Source organism: Cricetulus griseus, chromosome 3, assembly GCF_003668045.3.
Source record: "Cricetulus griseus strain 17A/GY chromosome 3, alternate assembly CriGri-PICRH-1.0, whole genome shotgun sequence".
Lineage (NCBI taxonomy): Eukaryota > Metazoa > Chordata > Mammalia > Rodentia > Cricetidae > Cricetulus > Cricetulus griseus.
In genome coordinates, this window is record NC_048596.1 from 420443 (window position 1) to 439742 (window position 19300).

Consider the following 19300-nt stretch of genomic DNA (forward strand, 5'->3'; position numbering starts at 1 on the left):
CTATACAAATGAAGTCAGGCATAAAAGATGTAAGTGGAGCCAGAACCAGTCCACACATATCCCAGAGGGGATTAAGAAAGGGCACCCAATCCTTAAGACAGTTTCTGATCCAGATGTGATGTATTTATTATCCCTCTACCCCTAGGATAGGAAAAGTTTTGAACCATACAGCAAAAACAAGAGCCCTGAGAGGTGGGAACCCTGAGGTGAGTTAGGACTAGGGCAGTGGTTCTCAACCTTCCTAATGCTACAACCCTTTAATACAGTTCCTCATGTTGTGGTGACCACCAACCATAAAATTACTTTTGGTGCTATTTCATAAACATAGTTTTGCTACTGTTATGAATTGTAATATAAATATCTGTGTTTTCCAATGTATTTAGGAGACTCCTGTTAAAAGGTCATTCAACCCCCAAAGGAGAACAAACCACTATACTTAGAGGAAGAAGGGGACGCCCCAGCTGTGTGATCCTAGAAAAATCACTGCACTTCTCTGAGCTTAGTTTCCTTCCTTACTTGAGACTAATTTTTGTTGTTGTTGTTGTTTTTGTTTTGAGACAGGTATTCTCTGTGTAGTCCTGGATGTCCTGGAACTTGCATTGTAGACCAGGCTAACCTCAAACTCTGAGATCTGCCTGCCTCTGCCCTGTCCTCCCACCGCCCCCCCTCCACCCCCAGGTGCGGGGATTAAAGGCATGCGCCACTACCAAGCCCAACTTGGTTTTTTGTTTGGTTGATTGATTTGGTTTGGTTTGGATTTTTTTGAAACAGTGTTTCTCTTATAGCCCTGGCTGTCCTAGAACTCACTTTGTAGACCAGGCTGACCTCAAACTCACAGAGATCCACCTTCCTCTGCTTCCCAAATTCTGGAATTAAAAGCATGTGCCATCACACTTGGCTTCCAGCTTGGAATTTTAACACCAACCACAGCTCCCAGGTCTGCTTCCCAGGATGGTAGTGATGATCAAAGTTGAGAAAAATAACTGGATATAGCATATGCCTGTAATTCCAGCAATTGGAAGGCTGAAGCAAGGCTATCTTCAGTTCTAGGTCAGCCAGGGCTAATTAGAATTAAAGGTCACCCGGGCTATACAGTAAAACTCTGCCTAGATAAATAAATAGGGGATGTGTGATGGACCACTATGAAAAGCTGTGGATCCAGGGACAGGGAGATGGCTTAGCAGGTAACTCAAGCCCAACAATTTCAATCAAATCCTCAGAACTCAGAACTTTAAAAAAAATGTTTGCAGTGGCACACACCTACAATCCCTGTACTTCTACTTCAAGATGAGAGTCAATGACAAGAGACTTGGCAAAAATTCTTGGGCCAGCTAGCCTAGAGTACACAGAGCAACAGAAACAAGAGGCCCTGACCCAAAAACAAGGTAGATTATCCTATCTTCCATGAACATGCTGTGACAGGTTCTCTCTAGCTCTCCCTCTCTCTTCCTCCCTCCCTCCTCCCCCACCTCCCACCCCCCACCTAATGCTAAATGCTGTGGGTCTGTTTTCCAAGCTTGTATTTCCTGTCTGTTTACACATTCAAAGTCATGGGCAAGTAGTCTTTTAATTCAGCCTTGACTTCTCTAATCCAAGCTTTGAATACTGTAAGGAAAGATGACTGATTACACAGAGGTGAGGGATGTTAAATCCCAAAGCTCTCAAAAATGTCACATCACAGGCATCACTCTCCTTTCGCATAAGAAAATGTGCTCTCAAGAACTCTCAGGTCACTTAACCCCATTACAGAAATTACAGCTATTCTTCCCACAGGGGAGGATGTCATTAGGCAGGTATTCCCATGGGGGGAGACTAAATCTTTAAAATAAATGCAGAAAAAAATACAATAAGTAGGCTATTTCTACACTGCTGATACTTGAAATTTAGAAAGCCCAAATGGGGGCTCAGAGACAAAAAAGACAACCAAAGACACTTCTTTAAAAATGGATAACAGACTCCTAAGGGTCTGTTAGAAGATACCCAGCACTCCACTGCAACACGCAGATTCTGAAGACAATTTTTCCCACACCCACTCATTTCGTGAGAAATTATAAACACAGAATGAGAAGTCTCCACAACATGCTGTTGACTAAAAACAGCTGCAGAACAGCATGAATGAGAGGAACCATGAAAAAAAAATTCCATGTTCTTATTCAATGTTTCTATGCATCTATGGACAAGGAGCTGGGAACATGACCACCTAAAAATTGCCTTTTGGGGAGGGGGTCTAGGGAGATAATTTCATCCATAAAGTACTTACCTTGTAAACATGAGGGTTGGCATTCAATCTCCAGATCCCATCATTTAAAAAGCCAGTAAAGGGCTGGAGAGATGGCTCAGAGGTTAAAAGCACTGACTGCTCTTCCAGAGGTCCTGAGTTCAATTCCCAGCAACCACATGGTGGCTCACAGCCATCTGTTATGAGATCTGGTGCCCTCTTCCGGTGTGCAGATACACATGGAAGCAGAATGTTGTATACGTAATAAATAAATAAAATCTTTTTTAAAAAATCTTAAAAAAAAAAAAAAGCCAGTAAAGGGCAGGCATGGTGGCTCATGCGTTTAATTCTAGCACAAAGGAGGTAGAGGCAGAGGCAGGTAGATCTCTTTGAGTTTGAAGCCAGCAAATTCCAGGACAGCTAGGGACAGTTTAGAGAGACCCTGTCTCAATAAATAAGTAAAGAAATGAAGAAGCCAACAACAGTGGCAAACAATTGTAACCCCAAAGCTGTTGAGACAGAGACAAGAGGATTATCAGAGTTCTCTGGCCAGCCAGCCTACCCTAGTGAGTTCCAAACTACTGAGAGACCCTGTTCCAAAATCTGAGGTGGATGGTGCCTGAGGAATGACACCCAAGGTTGACCTGGCATATATAAATACATATTCATACCAAAAAATTTTAAATAAGGCCAGGCTGTGGTGGTGCACTTTAGTCCCAGCACTCGAGAGGGAGAGTCAGGCAGATTTCTGTGAGTTTGAGGCTAACCTGGTCTACAGAGTGAGTTCCAGGACAGGCTCCAAAGCTACACAGAGAAACCCTGTCTCTAAAAACAAAACAAATTTTAAAGAAAAGCTACCTAGTATCACCTCTGAGTGGCCTGACTGATGGGACTGGCAGCAGGTGTACATAGGATGAGTAATAATTCCTCAGTGAGGCCTCATTTAAATTTTCATGAGAAAACAAGTCTTATCTAAAACCTTAAAAATAAGTTGGAATGGCTCCTATTACATAGCGGGTCATAACTGCTCACTCAGTTCAATGTTTAATGTCCCATGTAGGTTAACACTGATGTCCTGAATAGATAGACAGGTGACTGAGAACAGCAGCAGTGACAATACAGAATCAGACCTGAAGGCACAGGCTCCAGGCTCTGAACTAGCTGGGTGTTGTGGTATAAATAATTTCTTGAGCCTCAGAGTCTTCATCTGTAGTATGGAGAAGAATAAATCAAAGGATTCATGAAACAGGAAAAATGAACAAAAACAATGGTCAAAAGGGGCTTGGTAATTTTGTTTGTTTTTTTTTTGTTTAGTGGGTTTTTTTGTTTGGGGGGGTTGTTTGATTTTTATGGGGGGGTTGTTGTTGGTATTTTGTTTTGTTTTGCTGTTTTTTTGAGACAGGGTTTCTCTGTGAAACAGTCCTGGCTGTCTTGGAAGTCACTCTGTAGACTAGGGTGACCTCGAACTCACAGAGATCCTCCTGCCTCTGCCTCCAAGTGCTGGGATTAATGGCATGTGCCACCACCACCTGCTAAATAATACTTTTCTTACTGATGTTATCAAATACCTGTCAACTTAAGGTAGGAGGGTTTAGTGGTTTGTTGTTGGTGGTTGGTTGGTTGTTTTTAGAGTTTGTTGTTTGCTTGTTTGTTAAAAGAGGGTCATACATAGCCCTAGTTGGCCTCAAATTTGAGAACCTTACAATAGTCCAAGTTAGTTTCAAACTTGCTGTAAAACTAAGAATGACACTGAACTTCCAATTTTCTTGCCTCCACCTCCTCAGTGGGGTTACAGGTGTGTACCACCACATCCAGTTTTAGATGGTGCTGGGGATCAAACACAGAGCTTGTGTAGTCAAGGTAACACTCTGACAGAGCTACATTCTCAGCCCATAGAAGAGTTCATTTTGGCTCACAGTTCAATAGCACATGGGTGAGTAAGTCATGGTGACAGAACATGAGGCAGATGATCACACTGCAGTCCAGGAGCAGAGAGAGAGAGGAATGCTGGTACTTAGCTCACTTTCTCCAGCCCTGAGTGGGCAGGTCTTCCCACCTCAGTTAATCTAACCTAGAAACCTCCTAGACATTCTTAGAGATTTGTCTCCTAGATGATTCTAGATTCTCACAGGCTGCTTTAGAAGATACCCTAGGCTCTCAAGATGGCTCCATGAATAAAGGCACTGGTCACCAAACTTGACAACTAAGTTCAATTACCAGGACCCACAGAGTGGAAGGAAAGAGAACTTCCCTAAGTTGTCCTTTGAATTCCACATGGTACACACACACAATTTAATAGTAGTAGTAGTAGTAGTAGTAGTAGTAGTAGTATGTGTGGGTTTACTTCTTAGAAAGCATAAGCCCATTGTCCACCCACTCCTTCCCTCAGTGGCTATGATGATGCCTAGTGCACAAAACTCTGCTTCCATTACCCTCCTGCTTTTTTATCCTAGGAAGGTACTCAGTGTACAGAGGCCCACTCAGAGCAGTCACGGTTCACTTATCAGCACTTAATGAGGAAGGACTTGACCCAGCCTGAGCCCTTCAAACCCTATCTCCTCAGCAATCATTCCTGAAATGTTTTTAAACTGACAAAAAAAAAAAAAAAAATGAGCAAGAATACCAAACACCATGATATAAAACCATCAGCTCTCTGACAACTACTAAAGAGTAACCCAAGAGATTGCTTCAACAGTATCCAAAGGCTCACCCTCACCTTAGTAACACATTCAGTCACTTGAGGACATCCAGCTTTTCATTCCTGAATTGACATTTTGCTATCTGCTGTAAAAAAGAAAAAAAATTAAGCTTTCTGTTGCTATTGTTTTGTCTGAGGTTTTCCATTTGTTTGTTTGTTTGTTTGAGACAGGGTCTCACTATGTAGCTCCGGCTGACCCAGAACTCACTCCGTAGACCAGGCTGGCCTCAGAAGTACAGAGATCTGCCTGCCTCTCTCTTCCTCCCAGGTGCTGGAATTAGAAAGGTGTGTACTACACACCTTTCTACACACTCTAAGCCCAGCTTTATTGTTTGTTTGTTTGTTTGTTCCCTCTAATTGGAGAGTACTAATGGGAAGACATCTAGGGCAAGTATCTAGGGCCAGTGCACTCCAAACCAGGCAATCGTTAGTGGTTTGGGGAATGAGTGCATGGTGGTTACTAATTATTATATATCATGGGGTTTGGCATCATCCATAAAGCTCCATCATGCCGGACTCCTCTTCAGAGAAGTTACAGAATTGACTGTTTAAAAACTTTTCCTCTGAGTTAGCATACATTTTCCTTGTAATTGGATCCAGTCTTACTGCCTGTAAGCCGAAAGCCATCCTTCAAATACCAGGTCTCAGCCACCCTGTGTCTAGAAGAATCACTGCCTAGCTTCCTATTTTCTTTCCTTTCTGCTCAGTCTCATTCTAGCAGTGACATGAAAAGCAAGTGAAGATCCCATCCTCAGCTAACTTTGATCTGGCCAAAAGAGGGATGAGGTTGTCAGGATGAAGCAACTCCTTCAACTAACACAGACTCAGAACCAGGGACAACTATTTGCCCTGAACATTTGGTCGAATGCAAATATTTATTTCTGTGAAAACAACGAAAACAAACCACTTCCAACTCAGGGGGAAGGGTGAGTTTGCCAAACATTTTTCACAGTTAAGACAAACATTTGGAAAACATTTTCCCATTGGTTGTCTACCCTTATGTAATCTTTCTTTGCCATGGTGAAACATTTCCTAATTTATCATCTACTGTGCTGTGACATGGAGTCTTTTTGTGTGTGTCCGTTGTGTATGTGTGTCTATGAATGTGTAAACCAAAGGTCAACCTTAGGAGCCATCCACCTTGCTTTTTTGTTTTGTTTCGTTTTGTTGTTGTTGTTATTTCTAAGACAGGGTCTCACTATGGCTGGCCTAGAACTCTCTATGTGGAATAGGCTAGCCACCAACTCATAGAAATCTGCCTGCCTCTGCATCCCAAATGCTTCAATTAAAGGTGTGTGCCACCATGCCTAGTCTGTACACCTTGTTTTTTTCTTGTTTGTTTGTTTGTTTGCTTGCTTGCTTGCTTGCTTGCTTGAGACAAGGTTAAGCTGGCTAGCTGGCCAGTGAGCTCAAGACCTGCCTGTCTCTGCTCCCTAGCACTACTCACCTAGCTTTTCACCATGTTCACATGGGTCCCCCGTCCCATCACCTGCTTCCTTAAGGAACTCTACTCTCCAGTTCTCCTTTCCACAACAAAGGCACAGCACCATAACTTATTCTGGAAATTCTTTTGAACACCAATGACACTACAGGCACACCCTCCTCTAACACCTCCCCAAAACACACACACACACACACACACACACACCATGAACACAGGCCTGTGTGCATCTAACCACAACACTCAAGCCAGGGATAAGGAAGACACCTAAGTAACCTACGCCAATCAAGTCAACATCCCAATTCTTTGCACTCATTCTACTCCCCACTATTCCTAGAGCTTGGTTCCTTCTCACAGATATTGTTTGCATGATCTGGCCACATTAATGACAGCATTTGGAAAAAGCAAAACTTGTTTCTGCATCAGCCCATGAAAGCTGCTTTTCCTGGTCACTTGCTGACCCTTCTCAGCCTGTTTCCACTTCAAAAGTGCTGCCAAGACTCAACCACAGTGGAATTCTATTCATATGATGTATCACAGCACCTTTTATCAATGGCATTGCCCAGGCTCCCTTTGTGCTATGCTTGAGTAATCCCTCATCTCTCCCCTGCCTGAGGTGGGTAAATGCAGAGCTCCTTCATACCCAACCAAAGGAAAAGGTAAGGCTTCCCATCACTCATTATTAAGCAGTGACATCATACTACTTTTGGCTAGGAGTCTAAGTCTGATAGCTAGCTGATCCCCAAGGACGGCAACAAAAAGTATACACACACACACACACACACACACACAGAGAGAGAGAGAGAGAGAGAGAGAGAGAGAGAGAGAGACAGAGAGACAGAGAGAGGGAGAAGGGAAGGAGGAAGGGAAGGAGGGAGAGGGAGGGGAAGGAGAGAGAGGGAGAGAGATTGACAAGAACTCTGGATGCAAGTACTCATAAAGTTGGTGTTGAAGAGGACAAAGGGATTGACCCTGCAAAAACTTTGCTGGAGAAAAAAACCACGTCATGCTCCAATTTCTGGAAGAAGAAGGGACCTACCTACCTACCCCACTCTAGCTTTCATTCAATTCTGTATTAAAGAAAACTGCAGGAACTTGAGCTTGTGCCTAAGATGTCACCCTCAGGCAGAGTCTACAGACAAACATGACCCAATAAAGGTATGAGGGGCAGAGGCAGGACAGAGTAGGCCCACACCAGCCAACTAGCTTGCCCACTGCCCACCTCCCAGCTCTGCCAAGGACATACTACTGCCAATGACGTAGCCCTCTTATCACTGCCCCCTGTGATGTGGTGATACTCTGTTTGTGATCTAACATATAAAGCTTGCCTGAAGATCAGAGTGCTGAGCTCAGCCACTAGTTAGCCATAGAGGCCAGGCAGCAGCAGCACACACCTTCAATCCCAGCACTTGGGAGGCAGAGGCAGATCTCTATGAGTTCAAGGCCACCCAGGACTACAACAGATTGATCCAGTCTAAAACAGAAACAGAGGTCACACATTTGATTCCAGCACTTGGGATCACACGCCTTTAATCCCAGAACTAGAGAGGTGAAGACATGAGTGATATGGCTGGGCAGAGACAGGAATATAAGGCAGGAGGAAACAGGAGCTCATTGCATTCAGTCTGAGGTTTCGTGGAGATGACATTCAGTCTGAGGATTCGTAGGGACAGGATTGCCCCTTTGGTCTGGAGATTCAGTAGAGATAAGAGGTCTCTCTTGTGGCTGGCCTCTTTACTTCTCTGACCTTTCCCCGATATATGACTCCTTTTTTTTTTTTTTTTTTGGTTTTTCGAGACAGGGTTTCTCTGTGGCTTTGGAGGCTGTCCTGGAACTAGCTCTTATAGACCAGTCTGGTCTCGAACTCACAGAGATCCGCCTGTCTCTGCCTCCCAAGTGCTGGGATTAAAGGCGAGCGCCACCACCGCCCAGCATGACTCTGGGTTTTTATTATTAATAAGACCTATTAGAACTCATGCTACAGCCCCCATCTGCTTTGATGTCCTGTTCTTTAGGGATGAGTTTTTAGCAAGTAGCCCCACCAAGAGAAAAAAAAAAAAAAAATACCAAGCAGGTGTAATTGATAATTTAGCGTCGCTAGGCAGGACACAGGCAGAGAAAAAACACAGGTAGAGTCATAGACACAGACATGCATGTGTTCATGTGTGTGTGCGTTTTTACATACTTGTACATATCCCACCCACTTCAAACACAGATACCACCCCCCCAGGCAAGGGAATGGAGTTTTACTGATTATTTATGTGCAAGTGCATGTATGTGCTTGTATATATGGAAGCCAGAGGACAGCCTTAGGTGTCATCCCCAGAACAATATCCACCTCCTTTGAGACAGGGTCTCTCTCAGCCTGGAGCTAACCAATTAGGCTAGACTGCCTGGCTAGTAAGTTTCCACCTGCCTGTACTTCCCAGCTCTGACATTAGATCTACATGTCTTCACACATGATATTTTTGTGTGGGTTCTGGGAATTGAACTCTGGTACTCATGCATGCAAAAGAAGAAGTTTAATGACAGGAATAATGACAAGACCACCACTCTAACCTCAGTTAAACTTTTCAGTTAGAATCACCTACTACAAAGATTTCCCCATGGGCCATTCACCACCTAAAATGAATAACTCAACCTAGGTAATCTTAAATTGGCACTTAACTGACATCAAAGTCTAGGTGAGAAGTTATGATTCCCAGGTGTCCCTTTCTCTGGGAAGGCTGACAGGAAGGCTACTTTCTGTTACCATTACAACCTTGTGGGATTTACATTTTAAAAACATACCTTACAGACTGGAGAGATGGCTTAGCGGTTAAGAGCACTGGCTGTTCTCCCAGAGACCTGGCCTTGATTCTTAGCACCAACATAGTGCCTCCCAATCATCTGTAACTCCAGTTCTAAGGAATACAATGCCCTCTTCTGACCTCCTTAAGCACCAGGCATGCACATGGTATACAGACATATATGCAGGCAAAACACCCATGCACATAAAATAAGAACTAAAAAAAAAAAGCTGGGCAGTGTTGGTACACACCTTTAATCCCAGCATCTGGGAAACAAAGGCAGGTGGATCTCTGAGTTTGAGGCCAGTCTGGTCTACAAAGTTAGTTCCAGAACAGCCAGAACCACAGAGAAACCTTGTCTCAAAAAAAAAAAAAAACCTTGAGGTGTCAAGATGGCTTGGCCAGTAAAGGCCACCAAGCCTGCCAATCTGAGTTCAATCACCAGGGCCCACATAGTAAAAGGAAAGAATTGGGGGCTGGAGAGATGGCTCAGAGGTTAAGAGCACTGGCTGCTCTTCCAGAGGTCCTGAGTTCAATTCCCAGCAACCACATGGTGGCTCACAACCATCCTTAATGAGATCTGGCGCCCTCTTCTGGCATGCAGGCAACATGGAGGTAGAATGTTGTATACATAAGAAATAAATAAAATTTAAAAAAAAAAAAAAGGAAAGAATTGATTCTCTGACCTCCACATGTGCACACTGGCACATGCATGTGTGCATACACACACTAAAGGAAATGTGATTTTTTTTTTTTTAATTTCTTCAATCAATGAAGCCAAGCATGAGCTCCTGAAAAAAACAAAGCAGTGGGGTGGTAGTGGTGGTGGTGAACACCTTTAATCCCAGAGCTCAGGAGGCAGAGGCAAGTAGATCTCTGAGTTCAAGGCCAGCCTGGGCTACATAGTGGGGAGGGGGACACAGAAAACACTCCACCCTAAGTCAGTCTGGCTTTATTTCACAGAAGATAAGAGAAATTTGTTTAGGAATATGGTAGGTCTACTTGTAAAGTCCACAGCTCAAATGACTTCGGGCTAGTGCGGCCCTTTCTTGCCTCTTCTTTTGCACAAACATCAAGCCAGTAGTGACCTTTCTTCTGGAAACAGGCAGACGGAAGGCAGGTCTCCAACACTTACTCAGGTTGGAATGTTCTTATCTGTTTATCTCCTTTTGCTTTCTGAACAGGCCCTGGAAGCTGTCCTTAGAGGTTCATTTCATCTTTGTCTTTTTAAAAATACTGACCTTCCACAGATTACAAGTTCCTAGAGCCACAGAGAACCCTCTCAAAAGTGGTCACATTTATGAGTCTCTGTCAGGAGGATCTTCTGGCTAACTCTGGCACCATTTCAAATAGAGTTCCTTGCTTCAGACAAGAAAAACAATTTAACCAATTATTTTACTATTTCAAATGCTTTCCTTCCTTTATGAGTATGACCCAAATGAGTTATTGTTAAAAAAGGTCTCAAAAACAGTCTTTAGGGAAAAACCACTGTTAAGTTGTTGTAAGCACAGTCTGACTTTGACATCTTTTTTGTTTTGGTTTTGCTTTTTTCAAGGCAGCATTTCTGTGTAGTCTCAGCTGTGCTGAAACTCACTCAGTAGACCGTATTAGCCTTGAACTCTGAGATTTATCTCACTCTACCTCCTGAGGGCTGGGATTAAAGGTGATCACCACCTGACTTTGACTTCTTTCTTTTCTCAGTCTAGTCTGTTGGGAAGAAGTAGAAACACTTCAAATTGCTTTGCCCCATTTTCACCCTCACTTTAGTCACTTCTTTGAAGTCTATGTAAGTCTTTTTTCTTCTGTCCTTGCATAGTGGTCTGAATGAGAATGGCCCCCATAGGCGCATATATTTGAATGCTTGGTTCCCAGTCGGTAGGAAGGATTAAATGTGGCCTTGTTAGAAAAAGTGTGTCCCTGGTGGTGTACTTTGAGGTTTCAAAAGCCCATGGCCAGGCTCAGTCTCTCTGCCTGATGTTTGTAGATAAAATGTAAGCTCTTGGCAGGCATGGTGGCACATGCCTCCCAGTACTTGGAGGCGGATCTCTAGGAGTATGAGGCCAGCCTAGTCTACATAGCAAGTTCTAGGATAGCCAGAGCTACTCAGTGAGACCCTTTCTCAATTAAAAAAAAAAAAAAAAAAAAACTACTAGGTACTACTTCAGTGCCACACCTACCTGCCACCACTGCACTATCCAAAATGATGGCCATTGACTCACCCTCTGAGACTGTAACAAGTCACCAATCAAATGCTTTCATAAGCTGCCTTGGTCACAGTGTCAATTCACAGCAACAGAACAGTAACTAAGACACCTTACACAACATACTTTTTTCCTCTTGAAAAAATGACCATTTCAATATATACTTACAATACAAATCTCAAAAAAGAACATGGAAACACGAAGGACATAGTAAGCCCAGCTCTTAGGAAGCTGAGGAAGGAAGATCACCAGTTTGAGGTCAGCCTGAGCTACATAGTTAGATATTATCACAATAACGAAAATAAGTTAAAAATCTTTAAAGGAACATGAGGTTCTACATGTGTTTATACCATACTTTTCGTTAAATCAGGAAAGACAGTTGCTCAATTTAGATAAATTTCCCAACAAGATATAAAGAGTGGGGGAAACACGGTGGCTCACCACTACCATTCCTGAATAAATAAACTGAGTTGGTCCCAAGCTCCACATATCCACCTGGATGCAGGCCAGCCCACTTTCTCCTTTGTGTCCCTTTCAGTTCACTGTCAGAGCACACAACTCAATCTTAATAGAAATCCAGAAAGGAACCAGGTAGCCTCCACCTTCAGTCAGGAACTGCAAACTGCTCTTCCATGAGACCTTATCCAACCCCAACCAATGGGTTTTCTTGTTTTGTTTTTGGTGATTTCTATCTAAAAGAACTGATCTTTTGTTTTGTTTTGGTTTTGATTGTTGCTTGCTGCCTGTTTGAGATAGGCTTTCTCTGTGTAGCCCTGGAAAACTCTAAGAGACCAGTAGTAGAATTAAAGACATGCTCCACCACCGATCCTAACAAAAGCACTACACCCCAGAAAAAAACAGCAGTTTTCTTCCAGATTCAAGCCCATCCCTCAAGCATAAACTTGATTTTGGTTTTGGTTTTCTTTTAGAGAGAATCTCACTTAGTAGTGTAGGCTGCTCTCTAATTCATGGCAGTCTCTTATAAACATGAGCCTCACCTGGTACAAGTACAATTTTAAATTCATCTTTAAATCACATGTGGGACCTTCTGGATGTTGTCCAAAGTCTAAACACAACAGCGTCCATACAGTCTACTCAGTTGCAGAGCTGGCACCCTAATCAGCTGCAAATCTTTTGTAAAAGAAAAGATCCAGTCCTGCTTATAGCTAGTTTTCTAGTTTAAAGATCCTAAAAAGGGTTGAGATCTCAGTGGTAGAGTACATGCCTAAGTGCAAGGCCCTGAGTTCAATCCCAAGCACAACCAAAAAAAAAATAAAATAAACGGAGTGCTCAAATTGTCTTTTTTTTTTTTTTTTTTTTTTTTTGAGACAGAGTCTCACTATGTAGCTGGCCTGAAACTCACTACAAAGACCAAGCTGGCCTAACTCAAAGATCTGCCTGCCTCCACCTCCAGAGTGCTGAGATTAAAGGTATGCACGACCACCCCAGACCTAATTGTGTTTATCCAAGGCTGATATCCAAAGCCTCACCTTTGCCAAGGATCCATAAAATATCCATTGACAAATGAATGTACACACCAATGTTACTCTTGTAAGTGTTCAGAAGACAATTCAAGAATGATTTCTTAAAAATGAGAGTGGGAATAGAATTCAATCAGGAAGTTATTGCTTTCTTTTTTTTTAAGTAGCATGATTTATACAAATGGAATGTGTCCTCCAGGGTCTGAATGAGAGTTAAAGGAACAACATTCTCTTCATTTTCTAAAAATAAATCTCAACCATAGCACTTCTTCATTAGGAATATGTAGATGTTATAACCAGGTATAGTGGCTCACATGTGTAATTTCAGCACTTGAGAGGCTGAGGCAGGAGGACTGCTGCAAGTCTGAGGCCAGTCTGGGCTACTCAGAGAATCACAGGCAAATATGTCAAAAAAAAAAAAAAAAAAAAAAAAGTGTAGGTATTAAGTTTTATCTTAAGCCACAAATTTACTGGCAACAAATATTAATCTTGAATATTGCTTACAGGCCTGGATGATTTCATAATGTTGACAGTCCCCAGGCATAGGCTGAGAGTTGAACAATGTTTGGAAAAGGCAAATGTGGTCAAGTGTAGAACCCATTTCTGAAACCCACGTGGGCTTTCTTAAAGTCTGCGGTGAGACCAAAAGGCCATCATTTAGCAAGCTACTACAAGAGTTCTGGCTTTTGAAGACATAACTTAATCAAGGATTAGTTTGAGTACTAAAAGATCACTAACTTTTATAGTTTAGAATCTGACAAGCAGCAACTAAACAACTTAAAGGTGAGAGTCTTGTTGGCCTTTATCTGATGCTTATTAAAACAGGCAGCTAGATGAAGCACAATCATCATTTGAAAATCTTCTGCTGAAAAGTTAGGCCTTCTGAATGTTACTTTTGGTTTCTCTAGCTCTATGCTGAAGGTACTAAAAAGGAAACTACAGGAAGAGGCAGTTTCATTTAACAGCTTAACAGTATTGTGTTTAATAGGCCAGACTGCTTTCACACATGCCAGCTGCCAGGATGAAAGCTGTCACTCTTCTGCATCCTCAGATTAAAGAAAGAAGCTTTGGGTAGAAGAACTGTGCCTCCTCAGAACTGTAGTGGACTATAAGCTTCAGAAATACCCCCATCTTCTGACAACTTAGCCCAACCAACTTAGCATCAGGAACTAAGGACACAATCTGCCATAGAATGCCAAGCCTATCAAAGCAAAGACTACTTCTCCCAGCTCTAGATGTTGGCTCATTTCCTCCTGCTAGCCTCCCTAGCCTCTCCCAGCCCTGAGGTTCACCTTCTCCCAGGTCCCTAATCTTGATCATCAGACAGATACAGGCAAAAAGTCAGCCTTATCTACGAAAAGTTTCTTGTACATTCTGGTTTTCAGAAATTGTGACAAATAGCATAGTCATGACATTCCAGCACTTGCTAGGAACTCAAAGGAAAGAATGTGTGTAAAATAAAGACCAAATCATGGTCTTTACTGATCAGATAGGACTATGAGCCATAGCTTGGGAAGAAAAGACAGGTAATTCCTGCAAATGTTCCTCTCACCAGTACTGTTCAGATCTAGATTGCATGGGGGGGGAGCACTTTTACTGCAATAAACCAAAAAGAAATACGAAAAAGGCATTCTGCAAACACTCTCACTCTCTACCAGTATTTCAACAGGAGATTGACTGCCAATTTTCCAAGATTCTGAAATGTAAACAGATAGAAGAACTTGGTCTGGGTCCCTTTTTCATTAAATGCTTAATCACTTAGCTCATTTTCATAAACTGGCATAAATTCTGTGTCAACTTATTTCTTTGTTACTTAACCATTCCTTAGGAAAGCTAAAGTTTTGAGAGATCAAAACCAACTTAATACTTTCTCACAAAATCAGGACAAATAAGTCACAAAACACAATTCAGGAGGTTTAGCACTTTGAACTTAGATCTCCATATTTTGTTATTTCAAAACAACTATCACAAAGGTGGGACTTAGAGGCAGGCAATTCTCTGTGAGGCCAGCCTGAGCTACAAAGTCAATTAGCAGGGATACACAGTGAGACTATGTCTCGAAAAAAAATTTTTTTTAATTTAAAAAGAAGAAGAAAAGGAGGAGGAAGAAAAGGAAGAAGCAAAATGAGAAAATAAAATAAGCAAGTCCCACAAGGCATAGTCCTGGCTGGCCTAGAACCCTCCATGTACACCAAGGAGGCCTCAAACTCAGAGACCAGGCATGTACAACCATGCCCAGTTTATTCCATGCTAGGAATCAAACTCTGGGCTTGCTGTATGCCAGGCAAACACTATGTATATCCTTGCTTTTCTTTTCTTTTTCTTTTTTTTATATTTCTCTTCCTATCTTTCTCCATCCTCTACCTCCCCTTCTTTTCTTTCTTTCTTCCTTCCTTTTTTTTTTGGGGGGGGGGGCAGGGGAGTTGAGATAGGGTTTCTTTGTATTGCTTTGGAACTTGTCTTGGACCTGGCTCTGTAGACCAGGGTGGCCTCAAACTCAAAGAGATCCGCCTGTTTCTGCCTCCGGAGTGCTGGAATTAAAGGTGTGCACCACCAACGCCTGGCTTCTTCCTTCTTTTTTGTGAACGAAGAGATAGTGCAAGAGACCAAATCAAGGTCTCCTGCATGCTAAGCAAGAATTCTACATCTTGCAACATTCATTTCTGAATACCTAGATAATACAGTTATTTGGAGAATTACTAAATTCAATATGACGACTTTAAGTAGAAAACTTAAAGAGAACATGCATTTATTTCTAGGCTCCTCCATGTTAATGAGGATAAGCTCAAAACTTTAATAAAGTCCCTGCCTTTTTTGGATAGAAGCACTTAAAAATGTTGATTCTCTTTAGACATAAAGGGGGTCTAAATGCAAATTTTAAAATGAGCTCCCATGTACACTGTTAATTTACCACTAACTTGTCAATCTCTCTGTTTCCTTGCAGGCAAAGATCTCTCATTTGGAAGGCATTCTCAAGAGCTGTTTCTCACCAGGAAATGTCTATTGAACTCTCACAGAAAAACTGAAAGACTTTAAAAGGAAAAAAGCAAAGAGCACATTCTTGAGCACTTCCAATCACAGTAATTCAGCCCCAATGGTAATCCATCATTCAGCATACACTTTCAGTCCACAGCTCCCCTCACTAAGACCCCAGAAAAACCTATATTCTAACCTGACACAAAATACCAGCCAGTAAATTCATTTCAGTAAAAACACTGGGAATAAAAACTAGGAGGAGGAGGGGCTGGAGAGATGGCTCAGAGGTTAAGAGCACTGGCTGCTCTTCCAGAGGTCCTGAGTTCAATTCCCAGCAACCACATGGTGGTTTACAACCATCTATAATGAGATCTGGTGCCCTCTTCTGGTGTGCAGGAATACATGCAGGCAAAAGACTGTATACATAATAAATAAATCTTTAAAAAAAATTAAAAAAAAAAAACTAGGAGGAGGGAAAACTTTCCAAACTCAAAGCGTCAGTGCTGAGAATAGAATAAACAAATGTGTAGCCTACTGAATCCTTAGGGAGCTGACTCCCTGAGCAATAGGAAACATGCAAATGCCTCCAGGACCATTATACCCAGACATTCCCCAAGAAATAATTTCACCAGGACAGCCAAGTCTACACAGAGAAACCCTGTCTCTCAAAGAGAGGAGGGGGAAATTTCAGAATCAATAGAGGGTCAATTATCAAAACAATCAAAATAACTTCAGAATCAATTTGCCCAACCCCTGTCCTGAGATGGACCATCACATCCCACCATGAGGAGGCAGGCTACAAAGGCTTGCAGGCTGGAGCTCTCTCGACCTCCAGGCCCGAGGAAGAGCCTCCACACCTAGCTCTACTTCACTTACAACATCAAGTTAGTGGAGGTGAGGAAACCAAACAAAAATAAAAATCAGGGTCTTTCTTTTTTTAGTTTTTCGAGACAGGGTTTCTCTGTCTAGCTTTGGAGCCTATCCTGGCACTCTGGAGACCAGGCTGACCTCGAACTCACAGAGATCCGCCTGCCTCTGCCTCCCGAGTGCTGGGATTAAAGGCGTGCGCCACCAACGCCCGGCTAAAATCCAGGGTCTTAAAACCTATAAAGTCACCTTAATAATAGTAATAGTAATAATAGTTCCCAGCCCCCGAAAAAAGTTGAATGAAGGACAGTAGAGGAGACCTGAATATTGAAACTCTACTCAGTTTTCAGAGCACTGCCTCCTTTGGGCACTTCCAAAACAAGCCTTCCAGGTGGCTGCTTTAGGGTGACAAGTGACTTGAAAGTACATCATGAAGACCAAGATGAGTTGCTGAAACCTAGCCCAAAGAGGGCTGTAAATTACTGGCTACACACCATGTACGGAGCCAGAGGGTGATGGAAAAGGCTGGATAAACATGAGGCGTTTTATTGCCGGCCAGAAATTCTTCCTTCATTCATCAAAATGGGTGAATGAAAATATTAAGAAGTAGGGATGGCGTTTTCATGGGCTGCTTACGAGAATCCTTGTAAAGGGAAAAACCTTACTCAGTCTGTCCTGGATATCAAATACTGCCTCCTCTCAGGCAAGGGAAAAAATTTCCCCTTCTTACAAAAAGGTTGCACACCAGACTCCAAACCCCGTCAAATGAGATGTTACATAAAACCCAAGTTTTCCTAAATATGTATGTTTACATTCATGCACCGCAAACCTTTTAGGACATCTAAGTTTTTGACCCCACACACACTTTTTCAACTCAAGAAACAGTCAAAATACATAGTAACAGGTATTCCTAAGGATCTTGTCCACTCGGATGATATTTCCTAAAAGTTAAATGCAGGAGATTTAGTAAGATGCATACAAAAATGCATCTAAACAGCAGCCCACTTACCTTTAATTGATCCAAAACAGAACAATTACCTACCGCGGGGTGGGGGTGGTTAATAACAACCCACCCTGAACATTTTTTATTCTCTCGGTGATTTGTAAAGCCACCCTTTCATTATTCTATAAACTGGCTAATTCCTCAACATCTTACTTTGCCTTTAAAAGGCTTTCTTCCACAGGACGACGGGATTTCCCTAAGAAATTTTCCCAGAGGATGATTCCCACCAATAGTCTTTATCAACTCAGCCTGCGCAAAGACTTGGCTTCTGCTAATTCCAAACATACAACACACACACACACACACACACACACACACACACACACACACACACACACACCGGGGGCGGGGGAGTTCACACTCACACACAACACACACACACACACACACACGGGGCGGGGGAGTTCACACACACACACACACACACACACACACACACACACACACCGGCGGGGAGTTCACACTCACACACACACACACACACACACACACACACACACCGGGGCGGGGGGAGTTCACACTCACACACACACACACACACACACACACACACACACACCGGGGGCGGGGGGAGTTCACACTCACACACACACACACACACACACACACACACACACACCGGGGGCGGGGGGAGTTCACACTCTCAAAACCATCCCGGGACAACTCGAGAGGCTATTTTATTGGCCCGTTTCCTTGCCTCTCTCTCCTGAAAGAATGCTTTCCCAACTGACCTTTCAACAACTGCAGAGATCGCACGGTCTCTAAGGTTCAGCTGGAAACTAGAGGGTATTTTAGCATCTTAACTCGTCCCTGCAACCGTCTCTGCCCCAATCCTAATCTTCTGAGCTCAAGGGCAGAAGCACGACCCCCCCCTCCCCCGAACATTTGCAGACAGACCTCCGAGCTGTACCGCTCGCACCAACTCACCGCAAGCATCCTTGCACGCCCGCTGCACTCTCGGCACCCGCAACCCGGCCCGCGGTGAATGCGCCATGCACGCACCGGACCACCCGAGCTTACCTTCCCGGGCTTTCAGCAACACCGTGTTGGCCACGATGTTTTCCAGCTCCATTGACAGTCGGCAGTCAGCGAGGGAGCCGGCCGGCGGGGCTGTCAGCGCCTGGGGTGATGCCGCTGCCGCTGCTCGGGCGGACGCCGCTAATGCCAGAGCCGGGAGCAAGCAGCCCGCCTTGCTACCGCATTATTCTTGTCGGAGCCCGCGGAGTTTCCCCCTCTGCACCGAGGAGCCGCCGTCGCCGCGTCTTCCTCCCTCTGTGTCCCCCTCCCCCCTCCCTCAACACTCTCCCCCCACCCCCCACCCTCCGCGTGTCTCTGTCACTCCATTCTCCTCCCCTCCGGCTCCCGCGGATGCTTTAATGCCTCGGATGCTTCAGCCTCCCCTCGTTCCCCTCCCGGGGGTGTGGTACTCCAGGCTGGAGTCCGGAACGCGCAGACGCCTGCTCGGAGGCACCGCCCACCGCGCTCTCTGAGCGCAGGGCGGCTGGGAGTTGTAGTCCGGGGCCTGACGAGGCGGGGGCGCTTCTGAGCGGGGACTGTGGGACGGGAGTGCCGCCGATGTGGCGCTGCGCCCAGGCAGCCCAGTCTTGCCGGCAGGAGAGTCACAGA

The 19300-nt window shown here is 43.8% G+C and overlaps 1 protein-coding gene across 3 annotated transcripts in view; it reads right to left on the minus strand.

Moving 5' to 3' along the window:
* The window catches only part of Grk5 (G protein-coupled receptor kinase 5), a 203005-nt gene extending 184102 nt beyond the window's left edge, over positions 1 to 18903 (minus strand). For all 3 annotated transcript variants that reach the window (XM_035441694.1, XM_027406842.2, XM_035441693.1), the window contains exon 1: positions 18695 to 18903. In XM_035441694.1, coding sequence (XP_035297585.1) covers positions 18695 to 18746 — 52 coding nt within the window. In that variant the 5' untranslated portion in view covers positions 18747 to 18903. The remainder of the gene's footprint in view (positions 1 to 18694) is intronic.
* Between the last annotated feature and the right edge of the window lie 397 nt (positions 18904 to 19300).